Genomic DNA, 20119 nt, shown 5'->3' with positions numbered 1-20119 from the left:
TCTTGTAAAATAATGAACATCTTCTTCTTCTTGTAAAATACTGATCTTCTTCTTGTAAAATAATGAACATCTTCTTGTTGTAAAACAATGAATATCTTCTTCTTGTAAAATATTGAACATCTTCTCCTTCTTGTAAAATAATGAACATTTTCTTCTTCTTGTAAAATAATGAACATTTTCTTCTTCTTGTAAAATAATGAACATTTTCTTCTTGTAAAATAATAAACATCTTCTTCTTCTTGTAAAATAATGAACATATTCTTGTAAAATAATGAACATCTTCTTCTTCTTGTAAAATAATGAACTTCTTCTTGTAAAATAATGAACATCTTTTTCTTATTGTAAAATAATGAACATCTTCTTGTTGTAAAATAATGAATATCTTCTTCTTGTAAAATAATGAACATCTTCTTCTTGTTGTAAAATAATGAACATCTTCTTGTTGTAAAATAATGAATATCTTCTTCTTGTAAAATATGGAGGTGATTACGCTTTATTGTCCCATTACACACAATAGGAAAGCGGTAAACATAAAGAGCTTTAATGTAGATTTATGCGTATAGAATCTACGCTAGAATATTTAGAAAAACAACCCTCCCCTCCCACTAAAATTTTTGCCTAGGTGCACTCTCATTTGGACAGTTTTTTTAAGATTAATGAATACCAAGAAAACAGTTTCAATAAGTTTTAAAAAATCTTTATGAAGATTTAGAAAAAAACCATGAGTAAGTCCCTTTATGGTTCTGGCCACCCTTGAACAGTCCCTTTCATTAATCTGTTCTAATATACAGAATACACAAATTCTTAGTTGTGCAGTTTATCCTGCTGAGACCAATACAATCAGATTTATAAAAGGAATAAATCAATTTGAATACTGAAGTATTCAATAACAAATATTCATTCGCTAAAAATAAATGAACAGAAATCAGCGCAAATTCCTAAATAACCAGCTAAAGGGCCTGACGTTGGAATTTAACAGCTAAAAGAAAAATTCGAATAATGTAGCTTATGTTGCCCTTAAGGTATCCGGTATCCATGAGTTAGTCCAGCCGTTTGGCCAGCTATAGCTAACATACATATATATGAGCGTAGAGCTTTATTATACAGAAGATATAGATATTCATATACAAATATAAATACAAATATATAAATCTAACTCTTGAGTGTTTCTTTAACGGAAACCAGTTTTTCGTGTATATCATTAAAAACTAACCATGTCAAATTTTGAGAGTTTTCCTGAACTAAATTGCGGATTTCTAAAATGTTTAACAATCAAAATTTTGTAGAGCACATTTTGCTGGAAAATATGATTTACCTGTCTGTTCTTTATTATATGTGCCTGATGAGAGGGTGAATTACTGCTCCCAGTGGAGCCGCTCCCTGCGGAGCTTATGGAGCACATGCTGCTCTTCCTGGAGCCAAGGGAGGAGGGGGAAGAGGGCGGAGTCTGGAAAACAACAGCTCCGCCTCCTGTCTTCACGTCTGTCAAGACCTAGTTATTTTCAAGTTAATTAAAAACAAAACTAATTTCGTTCCAAGCAAATATGTTTGAAAGAATTCTAGTAGCATATGTGTGTAGAGAAGAAATTAAGAAAATCTAAGATTAGTAGAAGCCAAATAACAGATTTGCAGCCCCCACCCCTATTTGTTCAATTTGTCAGGTATTGTGGGCTTACATAAACATAAGCTATTGAATCGGTTATAATAAGTTTATATCCTTCAAATGTTCGGAGTTGAAAATGGATCTGATAACTCGTCTCAACCTCAAATTTTATAATCCCTTACATTGCTGAGTGATGTCGAACATTTTGATATTTTAAACTATGACTTCTGCTAGATAAAAGTTTGAAATATTGAAAGGTGTACACCATCAGATTGTAAAGATTTAGGAATATATAATTGTTTGTTTGTTTGTCCAAAAGTACCTGTTCTGACGCCTCTGGAAGCTTGAAAGGGTCTTCAGTGTGTTTCTCAAGTTTGACCATTACCTAAACATATTTAAAGGTCAAGGGCAATTTGTTTCAAGTTTCAAAGATCATGATTTTCTAGTAATTAAGCTTAAAGGGAGTATTCGCAAAAAATGTTCGCGGTATAAGCTGATGACGAAAAAAATTCGGTATTGGTCGCTACTATTTTTACTTCTATCTATTGCGTCTGTAAGGAGAAAATGGATAAAAACGTCATAAACCAAAGAGCGTAGCGTCCGTATAAATTCATAGAGTTGCATTTTTCCACTCAGATTGTAAATAATTCAATCAGTGGCGTATTCAGGAATTTTGAATATGCCTCTGAATTTAACTCAAATCAAAACTAATATTTCAGATATTACAACCGAAAAATGTCGAATTCGATTCGATGCATTCATATATAGTTGATATTTCTTAATAATACAATTCGATATCAGCGATATCACGAACAATCCCTTTGAGTGTTCGTAAAGTTACAAAAATCGTTGAAAACCCAGCAGAAAACGACCAACTGCAACTGCTTCAAAACGGCTAAGATATCACACTATTTTAAGTTATTAAGTTTTTTCAAAAGTTTGTTTAAATCTTCAAATGACTGCGTGCAATTATTTGCACACATTTGCATAAATATCAATATTATTTCCTTGAATCTCAATGTCAACATTAATATTATTATTTTTAAACACTTTTAACACACTGTCATAGAAACTAAATAAATCCGGCTTAACTTAAAAATATTCTAAATGCGTGAATATTTTTGCATAAACATTGCAAATATTTTTGCACTGCTAATCCTCCAATTTGTCAGATCTTTTCAATATTTTGCATAAAACACGATTATATAATAAACATAAATAAATCTGTTTTAGAATAATAATTAACACTATTCGTTCTACCATATGGGCGGCCAGGATATCCATATTGTGTAGTAGGCCAGGGGGACACAAAATCGATATTTGATGGACGCTGATATTGAATTGGGATATATGTATAGTGGCAGCATAGAAACATGTCTTTTTATATACTGGGTGAATTTTTAATTGAGTACCAATAAAATGGGGAATACAGTATCATAATAAACATTAAGTTATAGTTTAGTAAAGTTATTAATACAGTGGTATGTCATAAACCCGATCGTAGGATTCTTAAAAACTCAGAAGTGTATAGGGACACCCTATAGTACTTTATATACTCGTGACAATCTTGTGTTTTCAAAAGTAGAGATACCCTGTACTGTTTATTTATTCAAAACTAATTTAAATTTATTCATGCAGATGTCAAATGTGTTTAGATGATAAGATGATGATGTTTAAATAAATAATAAATATTAATCCTCTTAATATCAACACTTCTCTGCATCTAATTTTTCTTCGCTCGCTCTCCTTTTTTTAATTTTCTTATTTAAAAAAAATTTAATTCTATTTCAACTTTCACTGTGGCTCTTTCTGTCAGCATCTTCTCTTTGTAAAATATAAAACAATAACAAAATAAAATCGCGGATTCAAATATATTTTTTCGTGGAATTTCAAAAAAATTTGTATCCAAAAATTCTAAAACGTTTCCTTGGGTCACGTGAGGTCCACACTAAATTTAGGCCAGATCGGTTCAGCCGTTTTGACGTTTATCGGTTACAAACAACGAAACACCCAGACAAGCAAAGTATATATATAGATGGGATGAAATTTTCCTTACATGTTTTACTTGACAAGAGTATCATATTTTAATTTTAATTTTGTAGTTCTAAAACTCTTCCACCATCACCCCCCCCCCTTTTCACTCTTCTCCCCCCCCACTCCTTATTTCCCTGTTGCCCCCTCGTCCATGTAAAGAAATTGGTATTCAGAGGAGAAAAAAGGAGAAAACAAGATTAGGAAATTTTAAAACTTTCCTTTTGTCTCAAGAAATCTAGATAAATTCCACAAATATTTAAACCAAATTTCAGGGGTGTATATCTTTTCAATATTTTTAATGATCTATAAAATTCGAAAAGGGGGGTGGGGGAAATTAGAAACTTTGTTTTTGCAAATCGTACAATTTACATCCCTGATAATTTTTCAAATTTTTCAAATTTACTGGGCATTAATATTTTAAAAAACAGACACACTCGGAGTTTAGTCACGACATTTCATATTTTATATTATTAAAAAATAAATTTCATAAGCATTGCTTAGTTACATACAGGGGTAACCAATAAAATGCAGAACAATTGAGGTCTTGATTCTATTCAATGTTGTTATTTCGAGGACTTTATATTTGGTTCAGAAACCTAACAAAATTAGGAAAAAGCTTTATCGGAGTTTTTTAAAATTAAAATTTAAAATTTAAGTCATAATTTTTCAGGGGTGTGTGGGTGAATTCTAAAAAGATAATCCCCCTAAACATGTTTGACTATTCTCTTTTTTCCTCTGGTAAAATTTAAGTCATAATTTTTCAGGGGTGTGTGGGTGAATTCTAAAAAGAAAATCCCCCTAAACATGTTTGACTATTCTCTTTTTCTCTCTAGTGAAATTTAAGTCATAATTTTTCAGGGGTGTGTGGGGAATTCTAAAAAGAAAATCCCCATAAACATGTTTGACTAATCTCTTTTTCTCTCTGGTAAAATGTTCCCCTGGCACGAGATCTTATTATTTAGCTGAACAGTCCTATGCGGGTGGAACTGGAAAATTAGAGAGAGGAGGATAGGGAGGGGGGGGGGACTTTACATCTGTATAAATATTAAATATGTCTACCCTATTTTGTCGTCTGTCTGCACCAGACAAGACAATGCTTTTAAAAGCTTTATAATCTTGGATTTGTAATTTAAGAAACCTTTTATGTTGTTGCCAGGCGTTCCTTACTAAATACATATCGTTCAATATTTCAAAATTTTTGTTTACACAATTCATATATTTGGCCGCAGGTCGAAACTTTAGTGTAACAAAGGCTTAACTCGATATTCACAGTGGAAAATGAAACTTTTAATTGCCTCTTATTAATATTTTCGGGAATCTTCATCTACTCAAATGAAATTAACTTAATCTACAAGATAAGGGATTAAAAAATTCAAAAGTTACGACCTTTCATTTTTAAACTGACACCTTTAAAAGGACTATACGTGCACCATTTTTAAGATGGCTAAATGCCTGATTCACAAAGGTATACAGACTTAAAAAGGTTTAACTCCGAAAATTCCTATTTCTTTCCCTGCAGTAGAAATGCGCGAGTCACTTATGTAGAGAACAAACAATTGAAAAAATTCAATAGTCAAAATTATAAACATAGCTATCTAATTCATACTTAATCAGACAAAGCTTTTAAGCGTACCGTTGTCATCTTTGTATGGAGGGTCACGTGAGGGTCCCTCTATATTATAAAAACAATCGTTTTCTAATTTTTTTCTACTGTTACGTAAAATTTACTAAAATGTTTTGATTTGTTTTGTACCTCCTCTAACTGTTGTAGTTCAGCTACCATTGAGATCTCCTCTGATAGAACCGGTTTCAGGCAGGAGATAAACATGCAGTACCTAAATATAAAATTATGACGAAGAAAAAAAAAATTAAAAAATTTTAAAATTAGGAAAAGATGATTTAATTTTTTTAACGTTTTTTTATTTTTATAGTTATCATTTGAATTTGTTAAATTAAATTTAAGTTAAAATATTAGGATTCAAAAAGCATAATAATTATAAATGATTAACTTTTCATTCAAACTGTATTTAAGAAAAATAAATTAAATCATAAATTTGTTTACAGGGTCTCCTACCTACTACGCTCCTCGATGAGTATCTTCCGCACAGCGACCTTCTCGGTCTCGTGGAGATTGCGCGCGTGCTTGTTGACTTCCGCAAGCGCCTGGTCCAACTTTGGGTCACTTTCAGATCTAAACATAAATGAAATCTTTAAAATAATTTTATCAGGAACCACCACTTAAAGAACTGCCCTGCTTGCAAAGACGATGGTACCCCTAAAAGCTTTCGTCTGATTAAGTATGAATTAAATCATTAATTTTGTCCCTTTAAACTGGTTATTTTCAATTGTGGTTTCTAAACAAAGAAAACTAATTTAAGTTTTCAGAGCTGAAAACTTTAAAATGGGATATCCTTAATCCCGATCGGTTAATCAATCTGGAGACTAATATCAAGAGGAGAACAAGCAATATTCAATCTCGAGATTAAGAAAAAGAGTAGATCAAGCATTAATCCCGATATCAATCATTCAAAAGTTCCCAGCTCAGAATCAAAAACTTATTAACCTAGAAAACCGTCAATATCCTCCACCATATTGGTCAGATAAAGGTTTCAAGGGTACCGTTGTGAGTCGGACAAAGCAAACTTTGCATGAAGGGTCACTTGAAATTACGCTGACAGTCCCTTTTAGTAGAAGTTAGCAGAGTTTCTTTCACATTTTGAAATATGTGAATCTGGGGGGGTTAACTATTAGAGTTAGGGTTAAAGGTTAGATTGAAAAAACTTAGGTATGATTAAGTAATATATGCCTAAAGCTCTGATCCCCGGATTGGAAAGATTTATATCGACAAAATATAGAGATGAACAATATAATAAAGCCAGGATATGTACAATTGAAACGAAAAAAGAACATATTTTCAAAAATTCAACACTTCCATTAATTTTTTCATTGGGCATGCTTTAATTAAAAAACTTTCCAGCCATAAGTCTTCTCAATCCTTGCCCTAAGCACTTAACAAAGATGATTAAAATACTTTTCTGAATACAGAATTAACTTAAAAATTACAAAAAATATAGTTCAATGAGAGCAAGAGGTTAAATTTTGAAGAATAAAAAGAGAAAAAAAAATGGCCGATAACATTTTAAAGAAATAAAATAGAAGAGTAAGGACGTATAAAAAGAAAAATGATAATAAAAAACTTAAATTAAATTTATATACAGATTAAAAGAGAAGGCCAAGAGATATTTAAAATTAGAAATGGACGATAACAAATAAATAAAAAATTAAATATGACAAGGAAATGAGAAAATATGGGAAGAGGGATGGCAATCAGGATATATAATACATATTGCATAACAACCATATATTGCAATTTTTGGCAAGAATGCTCAGCTCTTTAATTAGGAGGATGGTTCGCTAATGATGTCATTAATTACTTGGGTGATTAGCTGTTCTCAAGGTTATTAGTGTATACTGCACCACTTTACAGGAATATGGAAAACATATTTTGAACAGAAACTTTTTAAAAGATTGAACTTGAGCATAACATAAAAAAGGAAAATTCCGCTAAAATATATGAAAACTTACCCTTTAGACTTTTTATGCTTCTTAAGAATTCTGGTGGCGTTGTCTGATTTTTTCTTTAGTTCAGTTCGTAGCTTTTTATATTCCTTACTATGATCTTTATCAAGACAACTAGCAACCTGAATAATTAAAAGAAATTTAATAAAGGATGTTTTAAATTAGATGTCTTAAATCATGAGTTATGCTAAATTAAGCTAAGCTAAAAAAATTACAGGTTTACACCATAATGTTGGAAAGATATATAGGGATTGGAAAATTTGAGTTTGTGGCAAAGACCAAATCCCTTTAGGAAAAATTATTTTAGAAAGCAAACTCATTTTTTTTCGTTAAAAAAAGAGTTAAAACAAAGAAGATTTTTTTTGTGTGTGGTGGGGGTCAAATATAGGAGGTAGAGATGAAAGAATATCTGAATGAATGGAAAAGCATGACTGTAGATATAGATATATTGATGGTAATCGATCAGAAACAAATGAATAATGGAGTCAGAGGTTGAAAATAAAAATGATTAAAAATATCTAATTTATGTATTATCCCAAAATCAAATATCAATTGTATATTCATATATACATTACACATATTACACAGTAAATACAATGCAGAAAATAATGTCCCTGCTAACGAAATAAATTATGCGTAGATAATGTTCTTAATTGTTCGATTGTACGCAATTAAATATACGCATATTTAATTTCACCCTGTCCCTGTCCGTATGCGTGGTGTGTGTAGTGTAGAACGGAATACCATAATTAATCAGCTTTCAATTGTTTTGATTGATTTTAATTAATCGTTTTATTATTGCTATGCTGACTACACACATTCAAGAAGTACATTCAATCTCGAGATTAAGAAAAAGAGTAGATCAAGCATTAATCCCGATATCAATCATTCAAAAGTTCCCAGCTCAGAATCAAAAACTTATTAACTGGGCCCGATCGGTTCAGCCGTTTTGACGTTTATTGGATACAAACAGACAAACAAACAAACAAACAGACAGACAAGCCAAATTTATATATAGATGTGTGTATGGGGGATGAGGGGGGGATACAGGAAGAAAGCACAATGTATATTTCCCCGCTTGTGTTATGCAATATGCATAATATATGCAGTCCTGTATCCTGTATCCTACATCTTGCAGGTGGAGTTTTGTTTTCATGTTAGTAGATTGGCAGTTTTAATTTATTTCGGTTAAATTCTTGCGGATTTTCTAGATTCTTAAAAAAGACGGATTTACGACAAACGCTGAGCATTTTTAAGGTTAGAAAAATAAACATTGAAACATTTGTCTCCAAGGCTTCAATGACATACGTTAACATATGTTCTAATTTAAAATTCAGTGATGGTGATGGACCAAACCTCTGTAGAGTAAAAATTAATTGATTAAAGATGGATCTAGGTTGGTTTCAAGAAAAATGAAATAAGTTCAAATTAGTTTGAAACTAAGACTTGAGGATCTCAGGCCTCGAGGTCTCAGGAAAAAATGCTAATGATACGAGAAAAGTATTAAAAAAGAGGGGGGGGGGGTGGGGGCTACCGAGAAGGGTTTCGATTGAGGGAGAATGACCTCATAAATAAAAGAGATGCTTGCACAATTAAAATCGATTCCCTTTAAACCTTAGTCGTAACAAAACTGTTGAAGATATCCTTTTTCATCTAAAAATTGATAATTGATAAATAAGGTTTTTAATGTTTATGTCAATTTAAATAATTAGAATCAAGGATGTTTGCTAAGGCGTGGCTAATGCTTATGGGGCGTGGCTCACCTTCTTCCATTCCTCCATCTTGTCCTGTAGGGGTAGGACCATACAGTCGAGTAGGGCGGAGCAGAGGGTTTTCATCCTGGACTCCATAGATTTGTGGCGGAGAACTATACGGGTCAAACAGGAACCTATCTCACGGGTAGCTCCTAGATAGATAGGTGAATAATATATAAACAAATAAATTAATAGATTAGTAGATTGATAAATAAATTGATATATTGAATAGATTGATAGATAGATAGATGAATAAATAGACTCGTGGCAGATAACTATACGGGTAGCACCTAGATAGATAGGTGAATAATATATAGACAAATACATTAATAGATTAGTAGATTGATAGATAAATTGATATATTGAATAGATAGATAGATAGATAGGTGAATAATATATAGATAAATAAATTGATATATTGAATAGATTGATAGATAGATAGATGAATAAATAGACTCGTGGCAGATAACTATACGGGTAGCACCTAGATAGATAAATAATTAGATATATGAATAGATGGATGGAGAGATAAATAGATGTATCAATGTAATAATAAACATATATACATAGATGGATATAAAAAATACATTGAAAGGTAGATAGACGAATGTAAAGAAAAAAAGATAATGAGTTTTAGTAAGTAACTTGCAAAGTTCATTACCACAGAAGTTTTATTGCATATTGTAAATATAAATATATTTAATTTATTTTTCATGAAGAAATAAATAAGTAAAAATGTAAGTAGAAAGCAACTTAAATGAGTAATAAAATTTAAGTCAATGATTAGAAACTATTATTTTACACCTTCTCTAATCCTGGCTTTCATACAAAGGATTCAAAGGATTAGAGTGTCTAGGATTACATTCGGGAGTTCTGCGTTGCAAAAAAACAAAATAAAAAATTTTACTTTTTAAAATGTATAATAGATTTTTCTGAAAAGATTTTTTTTTCATAAAATGAATACAAAAAATGAAAAAGAAAATACAGCACACTTTTTTCATTTTGTTGATAAAGTTGGAGAAAACAAGACAAATAGAAAACCGGAAGAGAAATAAATATTTCCTTCAATACCAAAATACAACAGTAAAGTTCTTAAACTTTTATAGATACATGTAAATTGTAAATTGTAAATTTATATATATATATATATATATATATATATATATTCATAGATGATAAAGTGTTCGATAAATAAAAATATGTAAAAATATTATGTAAATGAATAAATAAGTAGGTTTACAACAGCTGTTTTATTTTTCTCAATAATTAGAAGAATTGGGTAAAAAAAGTTAAATATTTATTATAAGGAAAAGGGAAAGGCTCTGTAAAAAAGGGGTTTTACATTTTACCATAACAGCTTTAAACTTTGTTCACAAAAGAATAAAGAATTTTTTCCAAGTAAAAAGGCAATTTGTCCACTAAATTGGCAATCTTTTTCCTGACCAATCGGCAATTTGTTTCTCCATGGTTCAAAACATTAAAAAATTTTAATAAAAAATAAACAACGCAATGATTTGCAACTTTTTCTACATAAATAGGCACTAAATTGCCAATTTTTTCTCTTACAAATGGGCAATTTATAACTTCTTGATTCAAAACATTTCAACTTTTTAATAAAAAAAATTAACGCAATAATTGGCAACTTTTTCTTAAGAATTAGGCAATTTCTCAACTAAATTGGCAAATTTGTGAAGAAATGGGCAATTAAAAAAAATTGAATATATTTTTCTTTAAACATTTAAATGAATAACAGATAAAGATTCATGATTTTTAAATAAATAATTAATGTTTTTAAATAAATAATTAATGTTTTTAAATAAATAATTAATGTTTTTAAATACATAATTAATGTTTTATAAGACTTAGGAATTTACAATTACGAATATTGAATTTGGTACACACGTAATTGTGCATTGTACAATAAACTGTTTTCAATCTTACAACTGTAGTACTGTGAATCTACGTAAGAAGTCACTGGGAAAAAAGTTTCTTGAAAAAAAACTTGAAAAAAAAATCTGAAGTCCTAGGACAAAATGTCACTGGAATGAAGAACTAAGTTTTAGATTCCTGGGACTTTTTTCCTACAATAATATGGGGGCTGCCAATTAAGTCTCAGAAAATAAGATCACAGGAAGTAAAGTCCCGAAGAAAAAAGTCTTAAGTCTTGAAAAATGAGGTCAATTCTTAAACGTTCACATAAAAAAGACTTAAAAGGACTTTTCTTCTATGCATCTTCATATTAAAAAGTCCCTTTTTACCACAGGACTTTTTTAGTTTCAAAATTTAGGACTTTATTTCACAGAACTTTTTTGACAGTTACCACAACTGTACACTTCACGCATAGCAAATATAAAACCTCTTAAAAAATATAAGTATTGCTCAAACGTATTAAAAAGAATATGTACTAGAAGAATAAATAATATATAATGTACTGGGTACAGCCTGCTTTTGATAGGGGAATAATAGGAAATACTTGCACAAGGGAAAAGAAGGGAAAGGGGGAAGGGAATGGAGAAGATATATAAGGGGGGGGAAGGGGGAAGGGAATGGAGAAGATATAAGGAAGGAAAGGGGGAAAGGAATGAAGAAGATAAAAGGGGGAAAGGTGGAAGGGAATGGAGAAGATATATGGAAGGAAAGAGGGAAGGAAAGAGGGAAGGGAATGGAGAAGATATAAGGAGGGAAAGGGGAAAGGGAATTCAGAAAATATAAGAAGGGAAAGGAGAAAGGGATGGTGTGGGTTTGAGGGGAAGGATTGAGAATGTGAAGGAACAAAATATCTGGAAAACTAATGAGTTGGGTTGAGAAGAATTATTTTTGGTAAAATATTCTGTCTCATTTATTTTTTAACTTTTTAAATAAATTTTTCTCATGAGAAGTTTGATGAAAACCTACCAACTTTGAATAAACCACTGCGGTAAATCTGAGAATTAATATCCCCCATCCAATTTATTCCACCCCCCCCCCCCTGGCTTATCCTGATATCAGGGCATACAATACAATCCATTGGTTGCAGTACAAGTAGCGGTATTGATAATATTGTTATATACAGCCTGATCTTGATAATATTGTATATATTGTATATATTGTATATTTAGGGTGGAAAAGGTGAATGTGTTGTGTATGTAGTGAACAGAAATCTAGGTAAAGAGTGTCCAAAAACACAAATCTAGGTAAAGAGTGTCCAAAACCACAAATCTACGTAAAGTGTCCAAAAACGCAAATCTGGGTAAAGAGTGTCCAAAAACACAGATCTAGTTTAAGAGTGTCAAAAACACAAATCTAGGTAAAGAGTGTCCAAAATCACAAATCTAGGTAGAGTGTCCAAAATCACAAATCTAGGTAGAGTGTCCAAAATTACATATCTAGGTAGAGTGTCCAAAATCACAAATCGAGGTAAAGAGTGTACAAAATCACAAATCTAGGTAAAGTGTCCAAAAACACAAAACTATGTAAAGAGTGTCCAAAAACACAAATCTAGGTAGTGTCCAAAATCACAAATCTAGGTAAAAAGTGTCCAAAAACACAAAACTAGGTAAAGAGTGTCTAAAAACACAAATCTAGGTAGAGTGTCCAAAAACATAAATCTAAGTAAAGAGTGTCCAAAAACACAAATCTAGGTAAAGAGTGTCCAAAAAAATTAGAAATCACCTTTTTTTGAAACAAAGAGTTTTTTTTTAAACCTACAACATTAATATTCATATAATAAAAGTTTTATTCAATTCTTTTATTAACTCCAATATTAATATAGAAAAATAGAAAAAATCTAATTCCTAACAAAATCTTGGGCACTCAATATATAGGTTATTATTATCTAGACATTGTATTGTAAATTATAAATTATTTATAATTGGTTTGATTATATAGAAAAATTGTGACAAATAAAACGAAATATAACAATATCCAATTTCAAGGACTCACTAAAAATACTAAATCTGTAAAGAAGATCGAATAAAAGAACAAATTCCTCTCCATAGTGAGTATTACTGCAAAAATCAATACATTGACGAAAAACATTCATTCAGAAAGAATTACAATAAAATTCGTTATCTAACAAACAAAGTGTATGCTTTTTTTGAAAAACTACAAACAAAAACTTTCAGTGCAAACTGCATGGAACTTATATGTATTATATAATATTACAAACAAAAAATATGAAATATGACCTCAAATACATTCCAAGGATACGATATGTAATAGCTAACATTGTTACGCAATACATTAACTTCAAGACTGAATAATTGCGCATTTTAACTTTAATAATTCAATTTGATTGTCACAACATCTAAACGTTGCTTTTACGATCAGATTGAAATATTTTCCAACTATTAAAGGGACTGTTACCGTAAATTCAAGTGACCCTTAAAAGCTTTGTGTAAGTAATAAAACTCCATGTTTTCGCTTCGAGAACTGTCAATTTTCATTTTGGTTTCTTTGCAAATCAGATATAGGTTTCAAGGATACCGTTGTAGATCGGACATCGCCATTTTAGCATGGAGGGTCACTTGAAATAACGCGTACAGTCTCTTTAAGGTGTCAATTTTCACAATACAAAAGTTATAATTCTTATTTTTTACGCAATCGGGAAAAGTTTCCGATTTAGAAAAACAAAATGTTCGAAACCTGAGATGTTTCTGTTATAAAAGTTACTTTATGATATGATAAATCGTGAAAGTAGAAATATTCCCGCTACCCCTACCGGTCTTGCAAAGCATTGGACTTTTATCTGACATTTTATCTACAAATTACTTAATTGATTTATTTATTTAGAAATGAACCTTTATGTTCATAACAAAGAGATTTTAAATTGTACAGAATTGACAAAAAGATAGGACAAGCAAACTTTTTAACAAATACTTGATGTTTTACGTTTAAAATGAAATCAATCTAATTTCCTTGTGTTTTGTAGTTAAAACATAACTTTTTGTACAAAAATAATGATTGAAAAATTTATTAAATTCTTGTATTGGAGTAAAAAAAATACGCCGACAAAAATAAAAAACCAGGAATACAATTTTACAAAGCGAAAATTTTAGTTTTTTTTCGTTATAATTCTAGTTATATCCTATGTGTTTTGTATGCATGTATAAGTGTATTCCATTAATTGTCAGATAGATTAATAGATAATTGATTAATCATAGAATAGATGGGATCAACAATGAAAAGATTACTAGATGAATGAATAAATAGATAAATAATTTCAATGTAGATAGATAAAGAAACAGAATAAAAACAACGGAATAATTGTAAAAAGCTGATAATTTATAAAATTATTCAATCTGCCTTCTTCAGTTATTTCTTTCTTCTCCTTCATTACATTTTCACTGAATAATGTTTTAAGAGAAAACACATAATTTTTACCTTTTGTATTAGTTGCAGCATCAGCAATCTTCTGAAAGGTGTCAAGAAAGGACCCAAGGGCAAGAATAGTATTCCTGGAAAATAATGTTATAAGAAAACTTTTATATTAAGAATTCGCATTAATTTTGATTTTTTACATCTAGAACTTCAAAAATAATATTAGGATTAAGTGACACATGTTCCATTGTCAAATAGATGTAGAACGTGACAAAAAAAAGTTGGATTAATATCTTTTCTGTAAAAATTCTCAGAAATGAAAAAGGTGGCCGGAATTGTGCACAACTATAAAAAGTATATTTTGCAAAAAGAATAACAGTTTATTTGCAAATTCCAGGATTGTGTGCTAATAAATCTATGCAAATTATCATCATTATGCGACCTCGGGGCTGGGTTTGCACACATGCATATTGCATATATGCACTCTGCGAATTTCCATAAACGTTGCAGAAAATGAAGTCATATCAAAACATGAAAATTCTATAAGAAATCCACTTTCCACTTCTGAAACAACAGGTGTATCAGAACATTTAAAGGGACTGTAAGCGTTATTTCAAGTGACCAACAGGGCATTGCACGATTTACAACCTTTTACTGATCAAGTTTATATTGATATCAATGTCTTTGTTCCTTTTATTTTTATTTGCTGTTAATAGAGAAATTAACAGAAAAACACCTTTCGAATCAGGAAAAGGACGCTTTTATCAACATTTTTGTTTAGAAAAAAGTTTCAAGGCTAACGTTGTGAATCGGGCATTGGCATCTTTGCTTGGAGGGTCACTTATAATTACGCGTACAGTCCTTTTAAGTTAACATCTTGATGTTTAAAAACTAATGCTAAGCCCCCCCCCCTCGAACCCCCCTTTCATTCTCAAAGATAAAAAATCCGCAATATTTCGTGTTAATAGATTCGAATAAAAGGGTTGTTAATAGATTTCTTCACGAATACAGGGTAAGGGAATAGTAAAGGTTGACTTAGATAAAAAATATTTCATAAATGCGCGCAATAATGATAGTATAAAAAACAATTTAAGTTAAAGAACACTTTTTTACAATCGCAAACTGGTTATAGAAAATAAATAGTGGCAGAACCGCAAACAAAGGAATTAAATCTTTGTCACAAACTCTGATTTTCAAATCCCAATGTATTTGCTACCCAATGTCGTAAAACTTAAATATTTTTAGCTATGAATGCTGTTGGATCAAATAATCTAAGTTTGAAATAACAAAGGTTTACACCACAAGGTTGCAGGGATATAGGGATTCGAAAATTTGAGTTTGTGACAAAGACTCAATTTCTTTAAGAAAAAAACATTGCCACAGCCATAAACAGGATATGCACAGAGGGCGAGACTTCAGGATATGATTGTAACTGTATGTTTCTTGATACTTATGATTCCCACCAACTGTAAATTTGTTTATCTTTTTTTCCTAATCATTGATAAAGCCATTAAAAGACTATGTTCAAGGCAGAGCACTTAATTTAACATCGGAATTATCAAATTTAACGAGTTTTAGGTCGTCTTTACAATCTCATTGTAGGTGGGTAACCCTGTATACCCATGCTATAAAAAGATCTTGTCACACCCGAAGGAATCTAAAGAACAAGCTAATCCGAAAAAATTATCGTCCCAACCGTACAAAAATGGCAAGCATTGTCACAATCGCGAAAATTTGAAAAATGTGAATTACAATTTTTTATTTAATACTAAAACTGGTTAAATAACAAGTTATGCATAATCTGATACAATTATTGCAACTTGTTAATGAAAACTTTAATGTGTTAACTCAAATGCTTTGCTCAGTTACTCAATTGATTACAAGATTTTATCAATTGATTAATTAACTTTAAGGGGTGCATCTCACCCCCTCAGAGGGGGGGGGGTTACCCAATGACCAGTTGATTATAAAAATTGTTAGAATAACTCTTAGGGGTGCATCAACNGTTTCACTTATGAGTGTGCCCCCCCCCCTCCCCAATTAAAAAAGAAAATTTAAGTTAAATAAAATTTAAAAATTTAGTATAAAAATATATTGAATGTTTACAAATCCCTGAAATTCTTCCATTTTCTTTGTATCGAGTCAAAATCCATATTCTTTGAAGTTATTTGATCCCATTTGTTAAGTTATATACAAAGAGGGGGACAGGATGGGGGATTAAAGGGAGAAAAGTGAGGGAAAAGGAGAGGAGGGATGAGGGGTTGGGGAGGAGTTGGAGTGAAGGGATAGAATAGGAGTGATGAGGAGTAATAGAGGAGGAATGAGGGATAGTAGAGGAGGGATGAGGGATAGAAGAGTAGAAGGAGAGGTGCAGGAGAGTAGAGGAGGGATGAGGGATAGAAGAGTAGAAGGAGGGGTGCAGGAGAGTAGATGAGGGATAGAAGAGTAAAAGGAGAGGTGCATGAGATTAGAGGAGGGATAGAAGAGTAGAAGGAGAGGTGCAGGAGAGCAGAGGAGGGAGTAGGGATAAAATAGTAGAAGGAGAGGTGCAGGAGAGTAGAGGAGGGATGAGGGATAGAATAGTAGGAGAGGTGCAGGAGAGTAGAGGAGGGATAGAAGAGTAGAAGGAGAGGTGCAGGAGAGCAGAGGAGGGAATAGGGATAGAATAGTAGAAGGAGAGGTGCAAGAGAGTAGAGGAGGGATGAGGGATAAAATAGTAGAAGGAGAGGTGCAGGAGAGTAGACGGAGAAAGGCGAGTAGTTGTGGAGGAAGTGGGTGATGACGGTTTACAAGAGAAGGTGATGAGGAGTTTGGAAGAATAGATTGAGGGATAATAGAGGAGGGATGAGGGACAGCAGAGAAGGAGAAAGGTTGGGGGTAGGAGAGGAGGGATTGGGGAGAAAAGAATGAGGGGTTAAGGGGTGAGGGAGGAAGGAATGAGGGAATAAGGAGGGATAGTAGATGAGGGGGTAGCAGAGCAGAGAATCAAAAACCGAAAATATTCTTCTTAAACGCTTATTAATATAGTTTAAGAAAACAAAACAAAGTGATTCTAAAGAAAAATGCAAAGAAAGAAATAAGAATGCAGATTGCAGAATGGAAAAAACCTGAATGGTTGCAAGGGAGAAGAAAGGCTGACAAAAAACTAAATGGAAAAGATGATAAAGGCTGAAGAAAGATGTAAAAGAACTGGTATGGGCAGTAAAGAACCAGAACCCTGCTCAAGTATAAAGAACAGGCTTGAAACATTTAACTGATAACATGTCAAATATATCATACAAAATACACATCCAGAGAGTGTCAAACATACACTAAAACTAAAAAGTAAAACCAGATTCAGTTTGAAAATAACATTTCGGGGGTATAGAAAAATACTACATTTATTTAAATTTAAATAAGCTATGAAGTTCAAATACAATCTTAATTTTTCTTCTAATGCTATACCAAAAATTATTTTCAAGTCACCAAAGAAAATGTATTTTGGTTTTCTTTATATCAAAAATTATCTTTATATTAAAAAATCGGAAATTATTTCTCGAGCCACCTTGAAGAGATGGTTTAACAGTCAGAAACTATTTGAGCACATACGGATTTATTTATATCAAGATACACTTACATAAAAATATAATGATACTGGAAGCTGATCTGAACAACTCAGAGACCACCCTCCAGGGAGGCCGAGAGGCAGGGGGGAGGGGGATGCAGGGGTTTAATAAAAACATAAACATAGACAAATGATTCTATTTGAGGACAATAGACAAAAATGAAAACATCAGACATTGCAAAAGAATTGATGAAAAACAAAATTTAGCAAACTTTTATCCCTCTGCTTTGTGACAAAGTTTAATAAAAGTTTATTATAAATCTGAACCTTTTCTAACTTATAGATCCCACCACCTACCAGGGGTGTATATTTTCATGAAAAGTCAATTTTGAAATTTTTTAAAATTATTTCCCCAGATATAAGGTATATTTTTGAAGTTTTGGATAACATTATTACATTTTTAAATTATTTCCCAAGCACAAAAAAAATTCCCCGCCCCCCACTTTTTCATTAAAAATATACACCCCTGTCCCCTCCTCTATTTTCTAGCTCAAGAATTGTCTTATTCCATTCAAAACAGCGAACACGAGAAACTTCCAAAGAATATTTTACCAATATCCCTTAATGTCCAATGAACAGTTGATTGTATAAATTGATAAAATAACTTTTAAAATGAGAAGAGAGAGGGGGGGGGGGGGTTACACAATGTCCAATGACTAGTTGATTGTATATATAGATCTACTTACTTGAGCTGAGAATGCAGTTTTCCTGCTTTACTGATAAAATCTTCATAGTGTGGTACTCCAGTCTAAAAAAAAACAAAATAATTAGAAAATTAAAAATAAAAACTTTACAAATAAATATGTCAAAAAATGTATGGAAACAAATAAGAATTATAAGTGTAAAAAATGTTGAGTAAAACAAACAAATATAGTATCTTTATTCGACTAAAACGTTTTCCATTATCTATGTCTTTGATATATCAATCTATAATTATTTGATCTCTGACTTCCTAGTTTACAATATCAAAGATTAGTTTGCAAATATACAAAGATCAGAAAATTAGAGTTTGTTACGAGTTATCAGTTCCTTTTCTTGTATTTATTTTTTGCTAACTAATAACCGACTAATTTGTTGTTGACCATTGATTAACAAGATAAAATGCAGAACTTGATAATTCAACTAGTCTAATGGTCTATTCAGTCAATCAGATATTAGATCTAATTCTAGGAGTAAATAAAATTTATATGTTGGAGTGGTAATAGAGATAACCCTAGGAGTAACTATGTGTATACTTTGCTTGTCTGTCTGTTTGTATTCAATAAACGTCAAAACGGCGTAATCGATCGGGGCCAAATCTTGTGGGGGACCTCACATGACCCCAGGGAAGGTTTATAGATGCTTAAAATTACAAAAAATTGTCTCCAAAAGCTTTTGTTTTTTGTAAAATGTGCGAAAAATTATTATTAAATCTGCGAACTTTTTTCTTTTTTGTTTTTTTATTGTACAAAGAGAAGATGTTCACAGATAGAGCCACAAATAGAAATTGAAAAAGCCTAGTTATACTAAATAGAACCACCTAGAGATTCAAAAATTTAGAAAAATTAAGTCTTTATTTGATTGCCTTACCAAGTAATTTAATAATATGCCATTTAATAAAACCACATTCAAGGCAGAAGACTTTATATGAAAAGTTTGAAGTCGTCTTAACAGTCTCATCCATTGTGGGTAACCCTGTATATCTAGAATCAAGATCAAATCTGAACAAATTCCTTAATCCTGATTGGTCAAATTTGACAAGTTGGAAAATAAAATTACCTCTCATCAAAATATTATTGATTTTGAGAATTTGTAAAATTAAAACATCTAAGCTAACACAAAGATCTTAAAGAAAACGGACAGCTCCAGAAAGATAGCAATTCAGGGATGTTTCACTTATGAGTGTGCCCCCCCCCCTCCCCAATTAAAAAAGAAAATTTAAGTTAAATAAAATTTAAAAATTTAGTATAAAAATATATTGAATGTTTACAAATCCCTGAAATTCTTCCATTTTCTTTGTATCGAGTCAAAATCCATATTCTTTGAAGTTATTTGATCCCATTTGTTAAGTTATATACAAAGAGGGGGACAGGATGGGGGATTAAAGGGAGAAAAGTGAGGGAAAAGGAGAGGAGGGATGAGGGGTTGGGGAGGAGTTGGAGTGAAGGGATAGAATAGGAGTGATGAGGAGTAATAGAGGAGGAATGAGGGATAGTAGAGGAGGGATGAGGGATAGAAGAGTAGAAGGAGAGGTGCAGGAGAGTAGAG

The 20119-nt window shown here is 31.5% G+C and overlaps 1 protein-coding gene across 4 annotated transcripts in view; it reads right to left on the bottom strand.

Annotated features, from left to right (window-relative positions):
* The window catches only part of LOC111700954 (mediator of RNA polymerase II transcription subunit 12), a 63775-nt gene that overhangs the window by 15920 nt on the left and 27736 nt on the right, over positions 1 to 20119 (bottom strand). For all 4 annotated transcript variants that reach the window (XM_023472041.1, XM_023472039.1, XM_023472040.1 and 1 more), the window contains exons 4-11: positions 18559 to 18620; positions 14332 to 14405; positions 8980 to 9122; positions 7223 to 7338; positions 5712 to 5828; positions 5391 to 5472; positions 1926 to 1988; positions 1316 to 1492 (exon numbers count right to left, since the gene is read on the bottom strand). In XM_023472041.1, coding sequence (XP_023327809.1) covers positions 1316 to 1492; positions 1926 to 1988; positions 5391 to 5472; positions 5712 to 5828; positions 7223 to 7338; positions 8980 to 9122; positions 14332 to 14405; positions 18559 to 18620 — 834 coding nt within the window. The remainder of the gene's footprint in view (positions 1 to 1315; positions 1493 to 1925; positions 1989 to 5390; positions 5473 to 5711; positions 5829 to 7222; positions 7339 to 8979; positions 9123 to 14331; positions 14406 to 18558; positions 18621 to 20119) is intronic.

Source organism: Eurytemora carolleeae, unplaced genomic scaffold (assembly GCF_000591075.1).
Source record: "Eurytemora carolleeae unplaced genomic scaffold, Eaff_2.0 scaffold292, whole genome shotgun sequence".
Taxonomy (NCBI): domain Eukaryota; kingdom Metazoa; phylum Arthropoda; class Copepoda; order Calanoida; family Temoridae; genus Eurytemora; species Eurytemora carolleeae.
Note: the sequence above shows the minus strand (reverse complement) of the source record. Positions and strands in the feature narration are given on the sequence as shown.